At 43.9% G+C, this 24,527-nt stretch overlaps 1 protein-coding gene across 3 annotated transcripts in view; it reads right to left on the bottom strand.

Moving 5' to 3' along the window:
- The window catches only part of hipk2 (homeodomain interacting protein kinase 2), a 102,448-nt gene that overhangs the window by 62,643 nt on the left and 15,278 nt on the right, over positions 1–24,527 (bottom strand). For all 3 annotated transcript variants that reach the window (XM_012862955.3, XM_021316667.2, XM_036126643.1), the window contains exon 2: positions 14,702–15,857. In XM_012862955.3, the coding sequence (XP_012718409.2) occupies positions 14,702–15,857 (1,156 nt within the window). The remainder of the gene's footprint in view (positions 1–14,701; positions 15,858–24,527) is intronic.

The raw sequence follows: 24,527 nt of genomic DNA, 5'->3' as shown, positions 1-24,527 counted from the left end.
GGACACGAAACTAAACGATGAAATAAAATGGAAAAAAAAAAAAAAAACGCTGCAAAGGGGTCCACCAAGAGCCTTTTTCCCCGTCTATGCAGGGGCCCAGGTGCCTGGCAGAGCAGCAGAGAGCGCTGCCTGCTTGTCTTCCGCAGAATTAGCCAAACTATTTACCCGGCGCATATATGCACATTAGCAAATTCCTGCAACTGAGAAAACAAACACATCTGTTTTGTTCTGCTGGAAACTTCATGGGAGCCTGCATGGGTCTCTGCACACCAGGCATCCTCTGTCACAGTGGCACAAAGTCCAACACACACACACACACACACACACACACACACACACACACACACACACACACACACACACACACACACACACACACACACACACACACACCGGGCCTCCCCATCAGATCACACGCTCTCAGTCTTGCCCTCTGTCTGTCTGTCGCTGGTGTTTCTGTAATTAAACTACTTTAAATTCAGTTTCCTCACCTGTAATGAATTAAGAAAATCAAAGTCCCACAAAAAAACAAAACAAAAAAAAAAAATATATATATATATATACCTTTACGGGTCTTTATTGCCCTGGCGGCACATTTTCCATCTTGGTGTTAGCTTTTAAATATTCATGTGAGTTGTATGGAGGGGGCGATGAGGGAATGTGAGGCAAAGCGGAGGGGATGGGGAAGAAGCCGAGGCGGCGTGCGTGTCGGCGGGGGCGGCCCCCTTTCTGAAGCTCCCTGTGGAGGGGCGGCGGGGCATACAGGAATGATGGAGGTAGGGGATCAGCAGGCAGCCTCATGATTTATTTAGACCCAGGGGCACCTGTGCAGCTGATGGCAGCCATCACCCCGCCAACCAGTTGGTACTTAAAGGAGACTCATCTGTGGTTCAAACGCAAAAGTATTCACGGCCTTTTAACTTTTTACCACTCGTCAGATTACAACCACCAATGCTAGCTTTAGTTTTCGTTTGTTTTTTTTATGAGATAAACCAACAAAAAGTGGTGCACAATTATGAAGTGGAAGAAAAAAATGTATTCATAATTCATCAGCGTGACACCATGTGTGTTTTCAGTCTTCTTTACTCCCTCACCACAAAATAAAATCCAGCACAGCAAGCTGTTTTTAAAAGACGCCTGATTCCAAATAATCCAGCTGAGTGTATTTTAATCTGAGCATGAAAGCAAATATTCTGTTTCTGGCCTCAGAGGTTCTTAGGAGAACATCAGAGAACATCCAGAATTATGGAGACCAGGGAACCCAGCAGACGGGTCAGGGAGGAAGTTCTGGTCCCAGAGTTCTGATCATCATCTGGACCTGGAGAGAGGATGGAGCACCTGCAGACCTACCAGGACATGGACGTCCACCTGGACTGACAGGCTGGACCAGGAGAGCATTGATCAGAGAAGCAGGAGGACCATGGTGGCTCTGGAGGAGCTGCAGAGATCCACAGCTCAGGAGGGATGATCTGTTGGACAAATCTGACCTTCATGGTACAAAGCTAAGAAGAAAGCATGGCTGAGGAAAATTGATGAGGAGTTTAAAGTTTGCTACTATGAATGCAGAACCTGGGGCTGGACGCTGGGGCTAGAAATCGTATTAAACAATAACGATAATTATCAACAAATTCAAAACATATATTTTAAGTGCAGCCCTAGCCATTTTTTTTTACCAACTTTTTACCAAAAGCTTGGTTCCTGGGTCTGTTTGTTATTTGCTGGGAGGAAGTATTGATTTTAATATTAACCTACATGTCTAGAATGCAAATGGAAGGAAAACTGTTATCCTATTGATCTTTTTTATTGACCTTTTTTTTCTATAATTGATATACATCTATCAATCCATATAAATTATTGAATTATCATCCAACCTTAGCACAGGGGCTCCAAACATGTAGAAGAAGGAGCTTCGGTCAGATGAACATTTCAGGGCACTTAAAAAGTGCAACATTTGACCGAGCCCTTCACCACTAACAACCACGAAGCATGGCAGGGGCAGCAGCATGCTGTGGTGATGCTTTTCCTCAGAAGGGACAGGAAAGCTAGAGTTGTTGGGAGGATGGAAGCAGAACGACGTCCGGAGAGGACCTGCTAGTCAGAGGCTGCTAGAGAGACGAGGGTTCAGGCTACCGCTCAGATTTATGGCTGTAACGGCAGCGAAGGCAGGTCCTACAGCCTACTGACACAATGATGACAAATGCATGTTTGAAAATCATGCGTGACTGTTCGTCCACTTCCCATTTCTGCACTCTATCACATAAAATCAGTGAGTGCTTTAGCCCGGCGCTACATCGCTAAGAGAGAAATCGCATGTCTTGTAACCAATTTTCCAAGTTAAATTAAAAGAGAACGAATGGGTCCCGCGTTTTAATGTCCCACGGCTTTGTGGTTTCACAAAGCAGCGTCATGCAGTAACTCCAGTCGAATATGTTACCGCTGTGTTCTGCCGTCATTTCCTAAACACCACCAAAAAGCTTAGGTGAGAAGAAAAATCCTGTTTCAACTAAGCCGATCAATACGGAGCGGAGAGACAGCAGCCTGAGTGGGCAGCGTGCCGCGCTGTATCGAGGCGGCTTAATTTCCCTCGGCCTAATATCCCGGCTAATGTATGGAAATTGAACTGTGACGGAGAACAAAGACCAGCATCCAGAACGAAACTCGCAGCGCGCCGCCACGTCTTGTCTCCCGCGTCAGCAGAGGTGCATGCGGCCTGTCAGAGGGCAGTGACAGGTCTATCTGCCTCCTGCACGCCAAAGATCACATCCATCTGAAACAATTCAATCCTTTTTCATCCGTTCTTTGCCAGGATAAATGTGAGCAGTGGAGGGTTATATATATATATATATATATATATATGTCCTGATGCATATGCTTGGCTACCGGTGGTTAATTAGCTTTGCTGCTACATGCCTGCTGCTTGCTGACTGCTCTGCGGAGACACATGGAAGAGCTGCCCCGAGGCAAATCCTAAATGAGAAGCAGGTTATTAGGGTTCTGTCATGCATACTAAGGTGTTATAACTGCCATAAAGAGCGTAGCAGTGAATACACAGAGCGGTAATTATTGTTTTAGGGGGGTCTGCCTCTTAGTTGATAGCGATCTATGGCGTCTACAGTGAGCAGCAACAAGGCAGCCACGGCCCTCTGCGGTCACAAGCTGCAAATATATATATATATATTTAAAAAAACTAATTATAAAACAAGAGGAAGGTCAGCAGAAAAACTAACAGCGTTCCTGTCAGGCTGAAACTAATGAAAGCTCATCTGCATTAGGAATTATCTGCCGCTGCTGGGGGAGAAAAGTGCCCTGTTCCAGGTGAGGAATGCAAAACAAAAACCCATCTGCGCATCCACACCTCCGCCCCTCACTCTGCTCTCGTTTACCCCCCCCCCCCCCCCACCTCTCTTTTCCCCCTCCTTCCCTGCCGCTCTGTCATGAGAACCTCCTAATAAACAACACCTGCGCTATTAGCGGCGCCGCTGCAGCTACGCCAACCTGTCTTTCAGACCTTTTCTAAAATCATCGTTCCTCTTTAGCAACCTGATCCCGCTGTTCTGCTGCCTTCCCCTGCACACACACACACACACACACACACACTCGCACTCATCCGTGCACGCTTCAGAGAACAGTAACTAATAGCAACCTGATTCGTTAAAACAGCCCTTGATGTTTGACGGAGGCAGGGTAAATGTGCTGGAACGCCTGTCCTGTCTGTCTGGTTGGGCGACGCTAACAGCAGATAGAGAGATATCCAGGCAGGTGGAGCTCAGACTCATCTTACACTCACGCAGCTCGGCCCCATGCAGGCATCTACATGCAGTACGTTCTGTCGGAATCCTGCCCCCCGCTTTTACCGCAGCCATAAAAATCATAAAGTTTATGGGTGTTTGTGAGGATTTCCTTTGCCTCAGATGTCACCGTTTTACTGATCGTGAGGAACAGCTCGGCCACTTAAGATTATTTGTGACTGCAGGAAGCCCATTCCTCCCTCTCAGATGCCCGCCGACTCATTTTCATCACACCAGCAACATCTAAAGGAATAACTCGCGCAGCCATAAAAGCTCCCATTTTTAAATTAGGGGTCATTTATGCTCAAGTTTATAATGTCGTTATTACACCGTTTGCACACAATGCCCGTCTTAAAAAGCCAGAATGCAGTTTCCAGACTTTTCCTCCAGTTCTTGGGTATTTTTCTTTAGCATGTAGGTACAGACTGATAATCATATCTACAGTACAGACTGTCCACACATAGGGACTTTTTAATATACCTGAACAAGTTCAGGACTTATTTAAATGTCACATCTGTTGTGAAGCTGCTAGTTAAATTTAAATAGGAAGGGTTATCAATCCTTTAGATGCAGTTTGTGATGGACAAGCTCGTGATAAAAACAGCAAAGACTCGGATAACAGCTTTTTTATTTATTTAGGTGCATCAAGTCTTTGGCAACATTAACGGAAACTATTAATATACTTATTTTTCCATCTTCAGAGTCGGCCAGCAGGCAGATAAACGGATGGATAAAAAAAGTAATAATAAAAATGAAATCTGACAACACAATGACCCCATAGCTGTTTGCCGTCTTCAAGACTTTTGTTGTTATCAAACCTGAGCGAAATATTCATAAAGCTTTACGGTCACTTTATGAATTACAGTTTTATTGGCACAGAATAACACTTTGACTCTTTGCAAGAATCACTCACTGATACCTCCACCAGAACCTGAACACAACATTTTTTAATTTACCTTTTCAAATTAAATAGAATCGTTGTGAGCGTCCCCCTAATCAGGACTCTGGAGTTAATCGATGTCATGTCAGTCTAATGGGAAATGAAGTCCTGAGCAATGATCAAAGCTTCATCTCAACGTAAGCATCATTGTATTTATTATTTATTTATTTTTTACATTTTTGTTTTTTGTCAGCTGGCCCGCCCCTTCCCTTACCCAGAAACTCCATCCCTGCAAATACTACAGATAACCACTAGATATATATATATATATATATATATATATATATATATATATATATATATATATATATATATATATATATATATATATATATATATATATATATATATATATATAAAGCATAGATCAAACAACTTAAGCATAGTTCAGAGTTGAGGCATGTCTGGGAAATATGTCTGAAATTCAGAAATCTGATCCAAACTCCAAAGTTAGCTCCTAGTCCGAATAGAGTGGCACGATTTACTCCCTGGTAAAAACTGTTCAAATAAACAATCTTTTATTGAAGTAGAATTATCTCACAGTAAGTATGTTTTTAGAAAGTGAATATTAAATTAAAGTGTAATTATTCTGTACACGGGAAAAAAATTAAATGTTATAGTGTAGCCACCCCTTTAAAATAAATACAAATGACACATTTCTCTGTTTATTACTCAAAGTTTATCAGAATTTCTAAGGATTCTAATGGTAATCTGTGACTTTCTGCTTTCATGGAGTAGAAATATGAAATTAAACAGAGGCCCGCTGCTTTTAGCCACTGGACACCAGGCTGAATGGGGAGCCATATTTATCTTCTAGTTGCATCGTGAGGAAGAAGGTAAGCGAGGTAAAAGAAATCTCAGCAACGACTGGCGCCTCGGGGACACCAGGTTTCCATAACGGGGGAATAAACGCTACCTGATAGCTGGTTATTTGTCAGGAATAAGTGAAAAATAAACTCTGCTGGGACTTTAACCGGAGCTGAACGCTTGATCAGAGGAGCTGCAGATCAAATCATCCTCCTGAAGGGTCTGATGAAGATGAGGAAACGGACCGCATGTTCACTGTAGAGTACGGTGGAAGAACTGTGATGCTGCGGGCTTGCTTTTCTTTCTAAGGGAATCATCTTAAAGCAGGTGGCGTCAGGAAATACAAGAAGAAAAGATTTAATTTTGCTAAAAGTCTCCAGACCTCTGCCAGGAAATTAAAAAATGTGTGGTTGTTGAATATTTCTGCAGGACATCGAACCAGAAGACGGAAATAGTTCGACCTGCTTCCACAGCCGTCTCACTTCCCACACCTGTAGAAAAACCTGTGGGCTGAGCAGATAGGAACCAGAACTGTGGATGATCTAGAAACCAAGAATAAACAGTCATGGCCAAACATTTAAAGTACTGGCAGCAGGGGTGCCAATAATTATGCCACTGGTGAAAATGAGCAAGAATTATTGATAAAATCCATAGATTTTTACACAACAAGGGCAACAAATCCTAATCCAGAAGGCTTTTAGAAAGCTCAGCAGACAGGCATGCAGGTTTATTCATTCAATATTTTTCTTTTTTGTGGCACTAGTGGCCTTCTTTGAGAATGTGCCTCCTTTCATCACTCCTTTCTGCCTCCGTGTCAGTACCAGCTGCCGCCACAAGGCCCGCTCACACCCGCTGGACGGCCTCAGGAAACCTCACACAAACCTAAATAACATCTTGTTGCAATCCACAAATCTCATGGCCTCACCCAGAGGAGATAACTGGGACAAAAATGTCCATCTGGGACGAGACAATAATTCCTTTATTTGGCACGTAGCGAGCCTGAGCGGCGAGCTTACCTGTTACATAATTAGCCGCCGGGAAGGAAGGAAGAAGAAGAAGAGCAGGAAAGGGCAGGAAGAAGGGGGATTAAGGTTAGGTCATCTAATGATGTAATCAGAGCGCAGACGGCACAGAACATTTGAATATTTAAAAAAATACGGGTTGGAAAACGGTGTGTGCTGAAATCCAGTGGAATCAAGTGTAGGCGTCCAACAGGCGGGTTTTCCTGACAACAACAGATGAGTGACCTGCTAAACGACCCCGCAGCTGCTGAGCTCAGGCGCTCACAGCGTCGAACCCGAAACTCACTGAGAGCCCGACTGTTTACCTTCAACGCTGCCGTTTCATTTGCATGAGTCAACCTTGTGAAAAATCCATAACTCATTTGCAGGGCCGCTACAGGACACACAATGTCAACAGCAAACAATATCTGTGGCGTCAAAAAAAAAAAAAAAAAAAAAGCAAAGAGCAGCTGCCATTAATCTCTCCGGTCCGTTCACCTCATTAAACAAAAAAAAAAAACTGTTATTGTTCATAACAAGACATAGAAAAAAAAAAGTCATTGAAGAGGAATCAATAGAGAGTGGGGATGTGGTGAATGTGGACTATGACAGCGGCGGGTAAACACACCTGGATGTAATCTCCACCCTGTCAGTGAACGGGCCGCAGAAAGCCGGCTGCTATCGTCTCATCTGTAATCATCAAAGATGGAGGGACGTTGTCTTTTGAGCTTCTGAACTCACAGTGAACCCCTCCCTGCGTTCGCTGTCCGGCGTTAAGACAGCGACGGCGTTAAGACAGCAGCGCTACGACAAGTGCATCCTTTCAAATGTGTTCTTCATCATGGTACTGAAGGAGCAGCGGCCCCTCTCCCTCACCGCCTGTGCATCAAAACCAGGGTCGCCCAAAATGCCACGGCCAAGCTTCTGGTGGCTGACGGCTAAGTCTTTCTTTCCTGCCTTCTGTTGCTGAGGGGAAATGAAGGGATGATCTTTCCGGCCTCCTCCTCTCGTCACTCCCACGGATAACAAACAGGAATGTTTGATGACCTGCTTGCTGACTGGCAGAAAGGAGCGACGACGGGCGACAGGCGAACAACTCCCACCTCAACTCATGTGGCGATTCCCTAAATGCTGCTGCATTTTTAAACAAACACGGCATAATATATAACGTGCTGTTTCATTTAGATAAAGGCCTTTCACTAAGATCCTAAATGGTTACTGCTTTCAAAACCAAAGAAATGCTCTAACCTGTGGTTTAAAGGCCCTTGGAGGAGAAGCCAGAGACATAGAGAAGACTTGCTCTGACGTTATGGAGCAAGACACTACAGCAATGCCCCTTCCCCACCTGTTGCTGGTCACCAGCGGGCAGCGGCCTGAATGTTGGCTGTGGCACTTCTCTGTTGATACAGTGCAGAGAAGCAAAAAAGCAAAGGCATGGGAGTTTGGTCGAGGTTTTTAATAAAGTCTAAGCGTCCATCGAACCTCTAACCTGCTTGTCTGTGCAGCGGTGTCCGTCTGCAGCGGAGTCCACCCTGGACAGGCTGCCAGTCGATCCCAGAGCAGCACAGAGACACTGAGGACCAACAACCACGCATACACTCACATCTAAGGGCAATTTCGAGAGACCAGCTAACCTAACGGTCATGTTTTTGGACTGTGGGAGGAAGCTGGAGTACCCAGAAAGAACCCAGGCATGCACAGGGAGAGCATCCCCAACTCCATGCAGAAGACTCAGGGCTGTCCTGCTGCAACAGCGCTTCCATGCAGCCCAGGTTTAAACCAACAAACTAAAATAAATGCTACTGATAACATCTATCATCTTTGACTGAAGCCTGCAGGGACTGAGGTAAAGTCTTTTCAGCAAGAGAAGCAGAGGCTTTGCCATCCGGAGCAGGGAGTAGCCAGCCTTTCTTTTGCTGTGCATTGCCTGTCAGCTGGCTGAAAGAAGGCTTCCAACCCGTTCTATCAGGTGCAAGAAAGACGGCGGTGTGGGAACGTCTCAGGTGCGGAGAACACGGAGGATCACAGCTTGCAAACCAAGGCGGCGCCACCGATTATGCCATCTAAGGTGACGCTGTTTTTAAAATGCAGTTTGTAAGTTAAGCAGCCGCCTCCGGGTCGATTACGACCGAACCGCTAAGCCTCTTAAACTTGTGTTACTCCATAAAGAGGAGAGCAGCAAAAAGGTTGTGCAACAAGCATTGTTAAACCAGGCTACTGATAAATTTAGCAGATATTTCATTCTAAAGTTTTGCTTCAGGCTTTGCATGAAAATCAAAGTAATAAATAAATGTTATGGATTAAACAATTATAAACTGCATTAATGAATAGCAGCAGAGGACATAACTGTGGCCGTTCTGTTCACATCACTTTATACATTACGTTTTAAATAACTTGAAATCATGAAAGTGGTATCTTTACCTCTAGGCTATACCGTGAGAATGTGAAACCAACCCAAACCCCTTTTAATATTAAAAATAAAAAGTAACGTCTTTAAATTCCCTGCTTAATTCGTTACACTAACGTTCATTTATTTAATCTTGTACAAAAGTCCTTTTTGTGTAAGCATCTGTGTTAGTTTATTAGACTTGGATTAGATAATTGATTTAAATCCTTTGGGTATTTCCTTGAACTTCTAAATCTATTTCAGCCAAATTAAATAATAGCTTATTTAAGCGCTCAGTTATTTTAAGTTGGTTTGGATTAGTTAATTGATTAAACTGCTTATGGGACTTGTTTCATTCTGTGAGTCTATTTTATTCTTGTTAAAAGTGCTTTGTCGTTATAATCAAAAGCAACAACTGACTGAGCTGAAGGAGCAACGCTTTGAATTTTGAAATGTCAGGTTCAACATAATTAATGAGACGTTTTTTGGTAAAGTGTATATTATCTCAGTACTGCTAACAACTTTATTGTCATTATATGTAACATACAACAAAAATACTGGCCATGCTTCCACTAAAATTGAGGAAAACAGCAAGAAGAACCAAAAGTAATGGGAATAAATTAGCAATGAATAATAATAACAACACAGTATTGCACAATATATATTTTTTGTATCGTACACAGTGCATGTGCAATTATACACTGGGTTGAAAAAGGAGAGGAGAAAATCCGTGAAGCCATTGTTCCCAAACTATGACCCAAGTCCTGCTGGAGCTACTTTGGCTGCTGTTAGAGGTCTGAATCCTTTGCAGGGTAAATAGCATCAAATTAACTGTAAGGAACAGCTAATAAGAACCAACAAAAACATCAAGACCTCCCAGTAAGAGCAGAAACTGTGCTGCATTAACCAGACTGGAGCTGGGAATGAGATCACAAACAATTTAACTGAGTTCCAACTTTACCGGCAGCCGGGCTTCACAGGCTAACTACTATTAGCATCGATGCTAACAATGCATTTGTCTGCATTTAGAAAATAGTAATTTCAACTTCCAAGTAAAGATACGAGCCATAACTACAACACATCCTTTGACCAACCATGCAGTTGCATCAGTAAGAAGAGTTTTTGTTATTTTTATTTAATAACAACAAACCAACTCCAGGTTTAAAGCTGATAAAAGTAACGTCCTGGTGTGGAATGATGGTAGTACGAGGTATTTCTGAGGTGAATGTACCCCAAAGTCTTTAAAAGTTACAGGTTCAAACACTATTCCCATGACTGGAGTGGCAGAGGTCCTGGAGTTTACTGCAGCTAAAGGTTGCTGCACACTGCCGGTCAGCTGACTGAAAGAATCCTGGATAACCTCTCCCTTCCTGACATAAGAACCCAAATTCGGCTGTTTGGTAAGAAACACATTTGGTCTTGTTGTGTAAAAACATGGAGCAACACTCTTATTAAACAACTTTAACTAGCAAACTAAAGGCGACCTACCCTGCAGATGGCCTGATCAGCCCATCCACTGTGGCTCCTCATAGATATGCTCAAAAAGCGTTTAGGAATCGACTGTTTTAAAATGCAAAGGTTATTAAAAATGCTAGACTGAGCAGTTTTTCCTCCACATTTTAATGCAATGAATGCATAGCATTTTTACAGAGAATGACACTAATACTGTGAGGAATATTCCTTTTTTTATTAAGTATGTTCTTTGTCTTTTTGGTACTAACGACGTGCCTTTTTTACGTCCTTTTCTATAAAGGTTGAACGTACTGTAAAATGAAAATTAATTCATTCCTTTCATGTAAACGTTTGATGATCTTCTTAATCTTAAAATGTAAAAACTACAATAAAATAGTTTTTCTTTATTGAAAAGATAGACACATTTTCTAGAGCAGATATTGTACGTTGTGCTTTAATACAGCTTTTGTGGGTCTAAACAGATTTTATTTAGATGAACAGAGGGCGTAAATGGCTAAACGGTTGTAAAGGTTGCAGACCCACGCTGGAGAGTGTGAAATAAGCACTTTAAAGCAACAGCCACTACCACAATTAATGTTTATTATAGAGTTTTGATAAAGCGATGCATCAAAATCAAACTAACAGTTAAGGAATGTCTCAGATGACATATTTATGGTTGTCAAGGCCTAGCTGTAGAGCTGTAGAATATAAATAACAATAAATGTGACAAGCAATATGTTAGATTATTTTATTAATATTTGCACATTTCTTACTCAATGCTATCATACTGTGAGGAGCAGCTGTTCATGGAGGGGATGTTAGTTAGAATCAGGCTGGTAACCGAAGGCAAGGAGGCGGCTTTAGCTTTGGATAGCGGAGAAGGACAAATAAAGCAAACATTTAAATCCACCAACACCCGACTGAGCTTTAAAACAAGCTCGCAAAGATCTCTGTTTCAGTTAGTCGCAGAATTTCAGTTCAGCATTGCATCTGTTGGAGCTACCAAAATAACGTACATGTAACCAGGCGTTTAATAACGAGGATTGTTAATCCATTCATTGATTATTCGAATAGTTTATGGTGTCAGAACATCTAAAACTTTCCATCACATCCTTCCTACAGTTTACAGCCCCTTAAATAAGAAGCCAGCGAAGGAGGTGGGGTTATCGGCGTTTTCTTCAGCTTAAAGGCATACTATGCAACATTTTTCAGTTAATTAATGTGTTCCATACCGTTTTGGATGATTAAATGAGTCATTTCAGGTCGAACAAAGGTTTTCTCGGCCGCCCTGGTGGTCTGTGGGGGAAATACCGCACTAGGAGCCCTCGGCCCGCACACACAGGCTCAGAAGTCTTGTGCAAGACCGCGAGAGTCGGTCTTGCTTTACGGTGAGAACTCCATGTGTTTTTGCCCTGCCATTCACTATATGCACGCGCGAAAGCAACAACAAAGAACCGCGTGTTAACGTCAAATAAACTTGCAAGCATATCAAGTTTATTATTATTATTATTATTATTAATATTTTTTTTTTTTTTTTTTTTATGTTGGCGAAGCGGTAGCGTGAGTTTGGCGAGGCGGCTGCCTCGCCAAGATAGCGCTGCGGGAAGCCTGATGTTCATACTTTCACTGTGTTAGTCATTGTTTGTACTGCCGTTTTTTCCACTTTTCGTTGCGTTCGCCTGTCTGCTAAGCTCAAAACAACCGCGCCTGGCTAGACGGAGAAACCTGAGCATCTTTACGACAGTGCACTTTTACTTTCGCCCTCTGGGGGGAGCCTCGCTGGAAAATCAACCCCGGTTGCATAGTATACCTTTAAACAAAATAAAGACTGTTTTTTTTTTTTGGGGGTGGGGGATATGACAATAAAAATATAAGAATAAATTTCAAAGTCCAATAATTTTGCCAAACACACTAGGGGTCTGTCTGGATATATAAAAACAAAAAAAAAACTGTGTTAGTCATTGTTTGTACTGCCGTTTTTTCCACCTTTCGTTACGTTCGCCTGTCTGCTAAGCTCAACAACTGCGCCTGGCTTGAAGGAGAAACCAGAACAGCTGAGCATATTTACGACAGTGCACTTTTACTTTCGCCCTCTGGGGGGAGCCTCGCTGGAAAATCAACCCCGGTTGCATAGTATACCTTTAATGAGACTCAGTTGCTGCACACTGCCGGTCAGACACCTGAAACAACTCACTGCACCTACTTCCAGTCATGGGAACAGAGCCTGTTGTGATATGAGCAATAACGGCAATAAAATCACTTTTATGAAGGTCACACCTAAAAAACAACAGTTTGCAGGCTGCAGGCAGTATTTCTGTGAAACAAAAGGCTCCACCTGAGCCAATCAGAGCTCTGTTTTTGTTTAGCATCAGCTTTCTTCAAAACTATTTGGTGTAATCACTGTGAAACTGTGAGAACGCCGCGGCGACTTTGAGGACATCCAAGAAGAGACTCGGCGAGACGTCACAGAAGAGCAACAGCTGGCAACAGCTCAAACACACCTGCAGCAGAGCCAGAGCCACACCTGACAAAGCGGCCCTCTGCGCTGATGGAGACGCCGCGCGCTCGCCGTTCACGCCAACACAAACAGCGAGTTTGCTGCCGGTGAAAATATCTATTCTTTTAAAAGCCCTGGGAGCAGAGAGACGGGCCTGCCCAGAGCGTCATCTGGTTCTAATGCAGGGTCCGCTGGTGTGGATTACAGGCACGTATAACAGGAGAACTCGGGCTGACCCCTCGTCTCTATCCCTGGGGAAACGGGAGCCACTCTGTGACGGGGGGGGGGGGGGGGGGGGGGGCTGTCTGAAGTCCCGGGGAGCAGGAGGGTGAATAGATGCCTGGTGGGCAGGCTGCCACGATCCTGATCAGAGCTCTTCTTCTATGAAGGAGTTTGTCAGAACGCTCCTCTGCTGCAAACAGGAAGCACATTTTAACCCAAACCTCTCTGCGACCAAACAAAGTCAGCGCTTCATAAGTTCCCAGAGGTTCTGCCGTGCCTTTAAGAGCGGCCGAGCACGACGTGAGAAAACCGAGCCTGTCCGCCGTAATCATCAAAGTAGCACCAAAACATGCTTGTTTTATCTCATTAAACCCAATAAGCAGCTGGCCACTTTACAAGCCTTTGACTTTTACTGGCCTGTTTGAGATTAAATAGGGGTTTAACAAATCCAGTAAACACGGGAAAAAAAACACACAGAGCTGGAATGCAGAGATGCTTCAACCAGCAGGTTGGCAGCGGTTCTAGATGTTTATTAATCAGCCCAGCGATGAAAACGTTCCCATTAAAGCAGCAATAAGAAAGCAAAATAAGACAAACACAACACACAGGGACGAAAAAAGGAAAACAGGTTTTCCCTCATCGTTTTAGCTCCATGCAGGGCTTCAGAAAAGTAAACGCACCCCCTGATCTTTGGGCTTTTCAGGGTTACAACCACAAAGTTGGATTTTTGTTGTTGTTGCAAATAATGCTGATGATGTAGAAAAGGAAGAAGGAGAAAAAGACAAATAAATATCTGAAATGTGTGGCATGCACGCGGATTCATCTCTGTGGAACCACCTGCATCTACAGCTCTGCTGGGGTTTGTCTCTGCCGGCTTTGGGCATCAACAGACTGAAATATTTCACCATTCTTTTGGCAAATCAGCTCAATCTGAGATTTAATCTGTGCAGAGCATCGTCCACCACATCTGTGCTGCCTCCCCTAAATCTGTTGCAGAGCAGGGTTCTTATTTACCTGACTCCGCCAGATAGATTTGCTCCGCATATCCATCTGGAAACCTTCTGTTGAAGTAATTTTGGGAAGGGGCGAAAATACTGGTTAGCTGATTGGCCTATGTTGGTGATAGACGGGCCAAATGAACCAATCAGATTCGTCGTCGCTCTGTTACGAGCGACGACGAAAACACAACCACAAGCCAAGCTACTCTTGCTGCTGCAGGTAAAGACTCGTTAGCTCAGCAAAGAAATACTCTGTAATTCCGATAAAACTTGCTCGATAGCCACGCTAACGCTAGTTTCATCGGCTGAAGCCGCCATATTGTTTAGACTAAACTGACGCGCTTCCCGTTGCATCACACCTCAACCCGCCTCAAAGCCAACGCTGATTGGACGTTCGTTTGGTGAACGGCTCCAAATTTTCTTTAACGGAGAGTATCCAGACAGTCTGCGAGTGAAACCTTGAAAGCTCGCGAGATCAGGATGGTCTCACGAGGCTACCGACGAATGCTCTCTGACGTAAAATCCCAATAAAACACGTTTGCATATGAGACAAAACGGGAAAAGGCTTTTCCAGGGTTGTGTCACAGGGCGTGTGAGCCGCCGCTCTTACCTGTAGTATCTGGACTGGAGATAGGTGGAGCACACAGCTTTGGACACGTGGCTGGCCGAGCCGAAGTCGATCACCTTCACCCTGTAGGGCTGACGCGAAGGATCCACCAGCATGATGTTCTCTGGCTTCAGGTCGGCGTGGATCAGCCCCAGGCTCTTGAGCTTCATCAGCGCCGTGGCCACCTGCTGCAGCACGGGTCTGATGTACTTGAGCGGCAGAGGGCTGAACTTGTTCTGCTTGAGGAAGTCGTAGAGGTTCTGCTCCAACATCTCAAACACCAGGCACGTGTGGTTCTTGTGCTGGAAGCACTCGTAGGCTCTCACAAAGTTGTAGTCGTCTGCGCTCTCCGTGCTGAGGCGCGCCAGGATGCTGACCTCGATCTGCCCCTGCCGTGCGTACGATGGGTGGTTCTTTAGGATCTTGATGGCCACGATCTCATTGGTTCCCCTCTTCCAACACTTAACCACCTGCCCAAAGGTTCCTCTGCCCAGGAACTCCAGCACCTCGTAGGTGTTGGTCATGGAGCAGAGCACCTCGTGCTGGACCAGCTGGTAATCGCCCTCGCTGTTGGAGCCGCTGTTTTTGGACGTGGCCGTGGAGGTGGCGGTGGCCGCCGTGGCCGCCGTGGCTCCGCCCGTTCCTCCGTTCTGGATCATGGCCGGGCCGTGCTCCTCGATGATCTGCACGCTGCTGTTGTTGTCGAGCTCTTCACTCTTGCGCTTGAGCCCGCATCGCTGGTAGGTGTCCAGGAGGCTGACCGTGCTGCGGCGCGTCAGGTTGTGAACGCCGCCGCCGCTGCCGCTGCTGTTGCTGCCGCTGCTGTTGCCTCCACCGCTGCCGCCCAGCAGAGACCCGACGGCCCCCGAGGTGCTGCTGGCCGAGGCGACCACGATGTGGCCGGCGCTGGCTGGGAAGATGAGGGCCTGCTCGTAGGGCAGGGTGGAGCTGGCGACCTGCAGGGAGCTGTTGATGCCGATGGGGGCGCCGCCGGTGGCCGAGACGTTCTTGCTGCTGTTGTAGCTGTAGACTTTGCTGTGTGTGCCGTACCCTGTCATATCCCAGTTACAGCTCTGCTCCACCTTGAGTTTTTTGACGCTAAAGAAGGCACTTGACTGGAGAGTGTGAGGGGAGAACACTTGCACTTGCGAGGCCATACCTGTGAGGAGGTAAAAAGGAAATTAAAATGAGAAGTTAGGAATCTGAGAGTCTGAAAGAGGAGCTTTAGATAAAAAGAGCTCGGGTCAGAGCGGGTCATTAAAACACAGCGAATACACGCCAACGCAACATTGTTAAAAATGCTCGACACCTGGAAGTATTTCTGCACCTTCCACTAGTCTACATTTTATCCAGTAACAAGTTTAACACTACGGCTCCATGGGATTCGTAGACACTAACAGAAAATGTGTTTTTTATACTCGTTACCAAACAATCTGAAAAGTGTGGCGTGCATTTCTCTACTACTTTATCTGTCACAGCAGTTAAAGCTGAAGCTCATTTTGGGATGCCTCTTTAATAAAGCAGCACAAGCTCTGTCAGGTTTGATGGCGAGGTCATCAAAGTACAGTCTTAGATCTGTACTTTGACTAGGCCGTTCATCAACATGCTTTGATCCAACCCATCCCACTGAATCTCTGGCTGCATGTTCAGGGTGGTTCTCCTGCTCCAGTCTCAGGTCTTCTGCAGCCTCTAGGTTTCCTTCTTGGGTTGACCTGGATTTAGCTGCACATGTATTCCCACAGCATGATGCTGCCACCAACATATGTTCAGGGTTCAACATGTGCAACGTTAGCTTTCTGGCACAAACTTTACAAACTGAAATCGGGGGTTTTAGGGCTTCCTTTCAGCAGTGGTTTTCTTATTGCTACTCTTTCCTAAAGCAGATATTTCTGGACTGCATAACTTCAAGTTGTCCTGTAAACAGATTCTTCCACCTGAGCCGTGGCTCGCCATAGCTCCCCCAGAGTAACCACAAGCCCCCTGTCTCATTGCCTGAACTATTTGTTTATTTTTGACAGGCATCTCTTTAATGAATAGAATAGAATAATTATTCTATTGTCTCCTCATATAAAAATTCAAGATAAGTTTGTATTAGTGCCCTACATGGAGGCAGGGCCCTGGGTTTTATTTAGGGGTATCAGAGTAAGCGCTGTAAAAGTGCATGCCACACTTTTCAGATTTTAATTCGTATTGCATTGTTTTCCTTCCACTTCAGAATAATGCTCTACTTTCTGTTATTCTTTCCCCTAAAATACATTTCTTTGCCACAAAAGGTGAAAAAGTTCAAGGTGCAGAAAGACTTTTGCAAGATATTGTTGCTAATATAGTCAAAGTAATACTTGTAAGAGAAATAATACAATGTTTTATCAGGAAGCTCTTAAAACATTTAAGTTGCTTTAAAAAAATACCAAAATGTTCAGATAAGAGATATGCAGAATTTGATTGCATGTTGCTAAATGCAAACCTGTGGGTCATGCAGCAGAAATGCCCTTTTCCCCAGTCTGCCCATGTGCAGCGTTGCAAACATTCCACAGATCAGCAGCACAGAATGCAAATAAAACAAGCTTTGACAGATGTAGGTTTGAAGGAATTGTGTTTTTCTTATCCTCCCCAACATACAACCCTGCACACAACGATTGGTACACAATTACTCACTTAAGAGGAGGAAGAAATTATGTTCAAGTAACTATAAAAACAAGAACAGGGGCACTGAACTCCTGCACAAGCACAGATCCTGAAAGCAACAAAACAAAAGCAGAAGCAGCAGCGAGGCTGTGCTCCGAACTCCTGGGAACAAGTTGCCTCAGAATAAGCAAAAGCTTCTCCAAGCAAACACATGCCCAAAATAGTCCCTTCCTTTATCTCTCTCTCTGTTTTCTTTTTTTTTTGCAAACAGACTTCTTTGTAACACTGAAACGATTATTACAGCACAAAAAAGATTATCCTAGGCTTGAACACATAGAGCTAAATCACTTGACTGCTAGGAGAGTTTCCCGCTGCTCCCACACATAATCGACTGAAGCACAATTTAGAGACGCCGTGAACAGAAACTCATGCAAAGGGCCTTCAAACTGGGATTTTTTTAGGTGAAATTGTGTTGTTTTTTTTTTAGCAAATATCCTCAAAGCAAGGAACTTTTTTTGTTTTTGTTTTTTGTAAAAAAAAAATAGTTAAACATCCGCAGTTTGTCCAAAATAGGACGACTATTGTTGGAGTCGGCTCCATTGTGCAGGCCGAAGAGGACGTGGTCACTTTGTCATTATTAGGCCTTTCAGTGTTGATGATGATTAATTCAGTGGGAAGCAGGCTAACCTCCTCTATACTTTGACTCGATTGTTTTATTTCACCAGTGCTGACCTCGCTTCCTCCTACAATTCTGATCTTTCATAGTTTGGCCCACTTTGACGTTGACTCACAAGTTATCTGGTCTTAGCCCTAATTTAGCAGTATTTAATTTAAACCTAGAATCTGCTTCATGCTTTCCGTACATTTTTTCTTAACCCCTCCCGTGAACATCGACACGTCCGCGTAGCGTTTTTATTTTTCCCCGGCGCCAAAGCTTTGACTCCTCCAGAAAAGCGGAGGAGAACGTCCGCGAGGCTATTAGGGCCAAGGCTCTCTGCTTAATCACATAAGCCCCGAAGGCCAGATGTCACTCCTTGGATTACCGATTCCTGCGCCTGGACTTTAGCGCTAAAAATAATTTGAATGATGCGTTGCGTCACACAACGGCGTCAGCGCCGTGCGACTAAGAGCGCGGCAGGATAATGGCAGGCACAGAGACGGACAGATGGACGGACACTGATTCAGCCTCTTCTGCTTATGGAGACATATCTTCCAGGGTGATTACGGTTTTATGAGAGCAGGCTGAGGCTAGCTGCTCTCTGCAGCCGTATGCATCACATATGCAGTGTTGTATAAAGTACTGAAATCTCAGAGTCAAGTAAAAGTATAGGTACCTCTACAAAATATGACTTTGGTAAAAGTCCAAGTCACTGACTGAAATGTTACTTGAGTTAAAGTCTTAAAGTATCTGAAACGTCTTGTACTTAAGTATGAAAATTACTGTAAAAAAAGATGTACTCAAGTAATGTAATGAAAACTATAATTAAAATGTAAAACAAAGCAAATGCGATTTGAATTACATTTTTTACATTTTGGTAAACTTTGAAGGTCAAATTCACTTAAAATAATATATACAACCAAGTGCAGGAGTAATTTAGACCAAGTTTAGACAGAAAATACAACCTTTTTGTAAGCTTTCAGTTTTTCTTCTTCAAGTAAGGTCAGTGCTATACAAATTGTGTGCGTCTCTCTCTCCCTCTTTTTTTTTTTTTTTTGTAACGAGTAACTAAACCAAACATTGAAAATGTATCGGAGTAAAAGTATGCAATTAAGTTCGAAAATATAGTGAAGTAAAAGTGAAAGTTATCAAAAGAATTTACACTCGAGGAAAGTATAAAGTACTCCAAAATATACTTAAGTACAGTAGTGAAGTATTTATACTTTGTTACTATACAACACTGCACATATGCGTAGCTCTGGTCACTCACTGACTCTCTGTCTGTCGGTCAAAGGGATCGTTTAACTCTGCCTCTGCAGGTGCAACCAACGGCGGGCCACGTGTGTCGTCCTAAACGGCCGCATGGGCTTGAAATGTTCCCAGCAAAAGGTGCAGAGACAGCTGCGGTTTTTTTAGAGCCTCGTTCAGAACACGGGTAGCAATTAAATGAAACAAACGTGAGAGGTCAAACGGCTGGAATGTTATCTCATGACAACATTCACAGGCAACAACGTGACCCGTTATAGTTTGTCCTCACGAATCAATCTCTACCAAACTTACGGTGCAAACATATTTATGATCTCCACTCAGAAAACACCGAACTCTCCCAGCGGTGTGAAACCTACGCCTGAATCTCTGAACCCCGCTGCTGACTGCCAAGCTCCAAAGGGCCATTGTTGTACATTTACAATGTTGGAATGCCTTCAGTAGCCAAGGCTTTCCATTTAGCATACCTAAAGGAGCATTGTGAGTCCCACACACTGCAATTAAGCATACCAGAGAAGCGCTTCGCTCTGTTCAGAAGCAGCACGTTGAAATGATAATAGTCAGTGTTTTCAGGGAGATTACTTCTCTGTCAGGGGTTGGTTAATCTTCTTTTTGGGAGGATCAGGGCCGTTCTGAGCCGGGTGTAAGGGTTTGGGATGGACTGAGAGGGAGGGGCGGGAGAACGGAGCCTCTGACGGCTTCTGCTGGCCATCTTTTATTAAACTCGTCTACATCAAAGTCCTGAGAGCGAGACAGCACTGAGGGCAGCCGCTGAATACGCAAAGTGGCCCCTCATTAGACACCACCCCCAATAAGAGCATACAAAATATCCTAACATCTCTGCAATTCACAGATAAAAGTAGAACATGTGCGCGATGCTTCAGCCAAACTGTTAAAGCCTTCAGCTATTCCTCAACTACTGCACTGCAAAAACGGATCTAAAAATAAGTAAAATGTTCTTAAAATCTGTGTATTTATCCTTGATTTGAGCAGGTAAATAAGATTATCTGCCAATGGAATGAGTATTTTGACCCCTAAAATAAGATAATTAGACATACTGCACTTGAAATAAGATGATTGAGATGAATTGTTCCTATTTTGGGTGCAAAATTCTTATTCCATTGGCAAATCATCCTATTTACCTGCTCAAATCAAGGACAAATACACAGATTTTAAGAACATTTTACTTATTTCTAGTTCCGTTTTTGCAGTGTGGAAGGACTGTTTCACGTTCAGTCAACAACAAAGTGTCAGGGTGGAGAGACTGAACGCAGGAATGTCAGCCATCACCTGGGAGACTGCAGACTCCAGTCTGTCTGTTCAGCGTCTCCAGGCTTGGATATATTTGGACAACTTCTCCAGGCTTAACGGCTACTGACACCAAGAGAAATACTCCGATGACCCCGTCTCTTCTGCTGGACATCCGAGCGTCAGCGGCACTGGGAGGCGGTGGGAGGGGTTGGTCCAGATCGCCGGTTAATGAAACGACTTCTGACTGTCTAGACAAAGCATTATCTCACCCTTTGCTCCTGTTTCCATGCATGCATTGTTTACGACACCAGTGAGACTTTTTTTCAGCATAAAAAAAAAAGAGAGCAACGCAGAGAGCTTAAAGCCCAGACCTCACCATATGCAACCCTGGTTGTAAGAAGATTCTGACACCTGCAGGATGGATGGAGCTGAAGCTGAAACTGGCAGATGATGCCTTAGATTTGAATACAAGCAGAGGAAATGAAAACTGGGGCCTCTATTAGACCTCTACTACGAAAAAGCAGCTCTTTGTGTGACTTGATGGCAAAAGACCAAAAATTTAACAGACATAGTCAAACGTATTATTAAAGCAATATTGCAACAGTTACTGTCTCTGATCATCTGTTGCTGTCATATTGTCACTCACACACTAGCTTAGTAACTAACTAGCTGTTTGTTAACAGTAACTTATCTAACTCTGATATTGACACAGTTTAAGTGACAGAAACAGCTGTTTCTGCAACCTTTACATGAGCTCGGCGTCTTCCTTCTCCATCGCCAACCTCAAACCTCCACTGTCTCTGGACCAGGTCCGTTTAAGAATCCACAAAACGACTGAACGTACAGGCTGTGATAAAACCAGGTGTGCTTGACCTTCGTTACGTTAATGAATGAATGAAAGCAGGATCCTTGGTTTCTCTGCGTGGTTCAGCCCGTCCACGGTGCATCAGACCTGCACCCGCCAGCAGGACATCCTTCCTTTATTTGAGCCTTCTTCAGCACACTGTTAGGATTAGCACGTGGAAAATTTTAGCGACTCATCTTTTGGGGAAAGTTTGCTCACGTCGTCTTTAACCAAACTGGGCCATACGGTGATTTAATGTATTTTCAGACAATAGAAACCTAACAACGCATGTTTGAGGAAAAACGCTGCAAACCTGACGTCGTGGTACCAAAACATCTGCTTCACTCCATGGCATGTCGGTTTATAGATGTTAGGGATGAGGGATTTATTTTTACATCCAGCTCATATTGCACAAACAAAATGCAACTTATTCTCATCCACACTCATTAAAACTGTAAAAGAAAGGATCCGTTCCTGTTTTGTGGTGAAATGAATACCTGGGACAACACCTTTAAGGTGACTTTTACTGTGATATCCTGCAAAACGCATCCTGCTTCATCTTTAAATCTTGTATTAATCTCTAAGAAATAAGTCGTGCAGCGTCCTCAGCTCGCCCGTGCCGCGTTCAACGTCATGCTAGAAGTTAAAGCAAACATTTCCACTGCTAAGTTTTAAAGACACTGTTGGAATTTAAAGCAACAGTGGAAACAGGAACGTCTTCTCCATACTGAACAGCCCGGCCTTGTATTCCTGCCTCCTGCCTGAGCTCTGTCCTCTGAAAGGAAGCCCCCCCCCCCCCCTCCTCCTCTCTCTCTCTTGAGGCGACTATTGACCATCCTGGCTGCTTTTTTAGCTCTTTCATCACTGCTTATTTATGGGGCAATGCATCAGACATGCTGGTGAGATACAGGCCGCTGCTCTTTGCTCCATTTGGAACCGTCTCACCTTTTCTCTCCATTCTTTTGCAAGCACACAAAAGATGCTGCATTTGACAATTTGAGATGCATCTGACAGACATACATGCCTTCTTTTAGCTGTAAATGTTACACTCCCTTAACCACCCCCCCCCCCTTTCCTGGAAGCAAACAGCCACAGATATAAGCGGCTCTGTTAGCCGTGCGATAACATAATCACCCAGCTTGTTAAAATGCACATGGGCTGTGAGAGCAGCCATATGTGCACAGGGCTGCACACTTTTATGCAAACATGGAACAACGCGGCACTAACGCTCTCATGGTTTGCTCCAGTCATAACGCTCCGAGCACTTGTGTTTCAAAGCTAACATTTGTGTTGCGTTGGGGAAGGAAAACTCGGACAACTGTCAGCAGATAAGGAGGGTGCTATTCCCCTTGTAAATGTGGCCATAAAACGGCTGGAGTGAGGAAAAACATCGTCCGTGTTTACGCTGCCAGGTCAGCCTAACCAGCTGCTGAGAGGAGCCGGAGACGCGGAGGAGAACGGGAAGAGGAGGGATTCCCTTTTTTTACTAAAATCACAACTGCTTTTGGCTTCTTGTGAAGTTTCTCCTCACTGACGTTGAAATAAGGAGGAGAGGATGAATAAAAAAGCTTCCCTGCATCCATCAATCTGCCGAGGATAGCCGGGCGATCGGCATCTAAGAAGGGAAGGCCATCAGATCATCCTGCTTCACGCCACTTTATTATATCTTTAAGAGAGTTTAAAAATCGTTTAAAAATCGGATGAAAACTTATTTCAGAATGATGACAGCCTTGTGGTTCTACTCAATGGTTCAGGAACTTTCTGTTGAATAGTTTCTTCATTCAAAATGTAAGTTCTTGGAAGATGAGGAGATCACACAACCAATAAAACATATTTTAATAGCTACGTGGGTCTGCTGCATAGTATGTCTCCGTGCTGTAACGTATCTGCATTCAGAACTTGTTTTGGGCTCATTTTGCATGAATTACTGCATTAATGCAGCCGTGCATGGAGGCGATCAGCCGCCTGCAGCTCATCTGCACGGTTGGTTCTGGTGTTTCTCATCTTCCTCAGTATTCTCTCTGGAGTTCAGCTCAGTTTGCTGAAGAGTCAAACACAGGGATGGTGGACGGCCGCTGTGTGTTTGGACTCCATGAAACACGGAGGACAAATACCACGGCTCCTCAAATCCTCTCTGACATTAAACTTAAAAGTTTAAGTTGCTCTGAAAAGAGGATTTTTGTTCACTGACAACAGTTTGGTCATCTTGCCTTTAGCTCCAGTTAGGACGCCAGTGGTGCCGTCTTTGGTTCAGGAGAAGTCTCTGAGTTTCCAGGAGCTTCAGTCGGCACTTTGTGAATCTCTCCTAAACTCTTCAGCCGTCTTTGCTGCACACTTTTCCCAAGGCTGGACACATCCCTGTTGGTTTCTCAACCTTATCCTACTGCACTTTTTCCTTCCACTGAACTTTTCAGCAATTGCCTGCTTTGGTTAACCGGGCTTGTTGAGGAAGTTAGTGACAGACAGACAGTCTTCCCCATGACCGTATCGGCCTAAACATGTTTCTGTTTTAAAAAAGTAGAATTTTAGATTGTCATTACCTGTAAGCCGTTATCATAGAAATAAAATAGAAATAAATAACTGAACTATACGACCCCGTGTTTAATTCATCTATATTATATGTGTACTTATGTTTTTTTTATTAGTTTATTTGTCAGGGACAATGCAGCTCACATTATTACATTCATAATTGTAATAGGCAGAGCCATAACAAAATGTGTAGATGTGTTGCATGAAAGGTTTCTAGCCTATAGGCTAATTTGCAACCCCAGTCCCCAGTCAGGCCTTTATAAAATACATTTTCCTAAAACGTAGCTCACATTGCACAATCATATATAAAATACATTATAAAAGACAACCATTAACATTTTACACAATCCTAACAACATTACACAAAACAACACCTCACATCAAACATAATCATAATGACTCAATGTTCACATATTTGATTTTCTTTCAGCCAATGTTTCACCTTTCTAAATGTTTTCAGGTCAGTTTCTATTTTTATTTCCGTTGGTAAATCATTCCAAAAACGGATCCTTATCACTGAGAAACTTGACTGTCCAAAAGTGGTTTTGCGCCCCTCTGCTATACAGTTGCCACCCGCTGCTCTCCTAGTGTTAACTCTCCATGTATTTATTTTTGTCACAAAAGGACAGAGTACGGCTGGAGCTATATTGTTTGTG

The sequence above is a fragment of the Fundulus heteroclitus genome, chromosome 2, assembly GCF_011125445.2.
Source record: "Fundulus heteroclitus isolate FHET01 chromosome 2, MU-UCD_Fhet_4.1, whole genome shotgun sequence".
Classification (NCBI taxonomy): Eukaryota; Metazoa; Chordata; class Actinopteri; order Cyprinodontiformes; family Fundulidae; genus Fundulus; species Fundulus heteroclitus.
The sequence above is the reverse complement of the archived record's forward strand: the minus strand, read 5'-3'. Positions and strand labels throughout refer to the sequence as shown.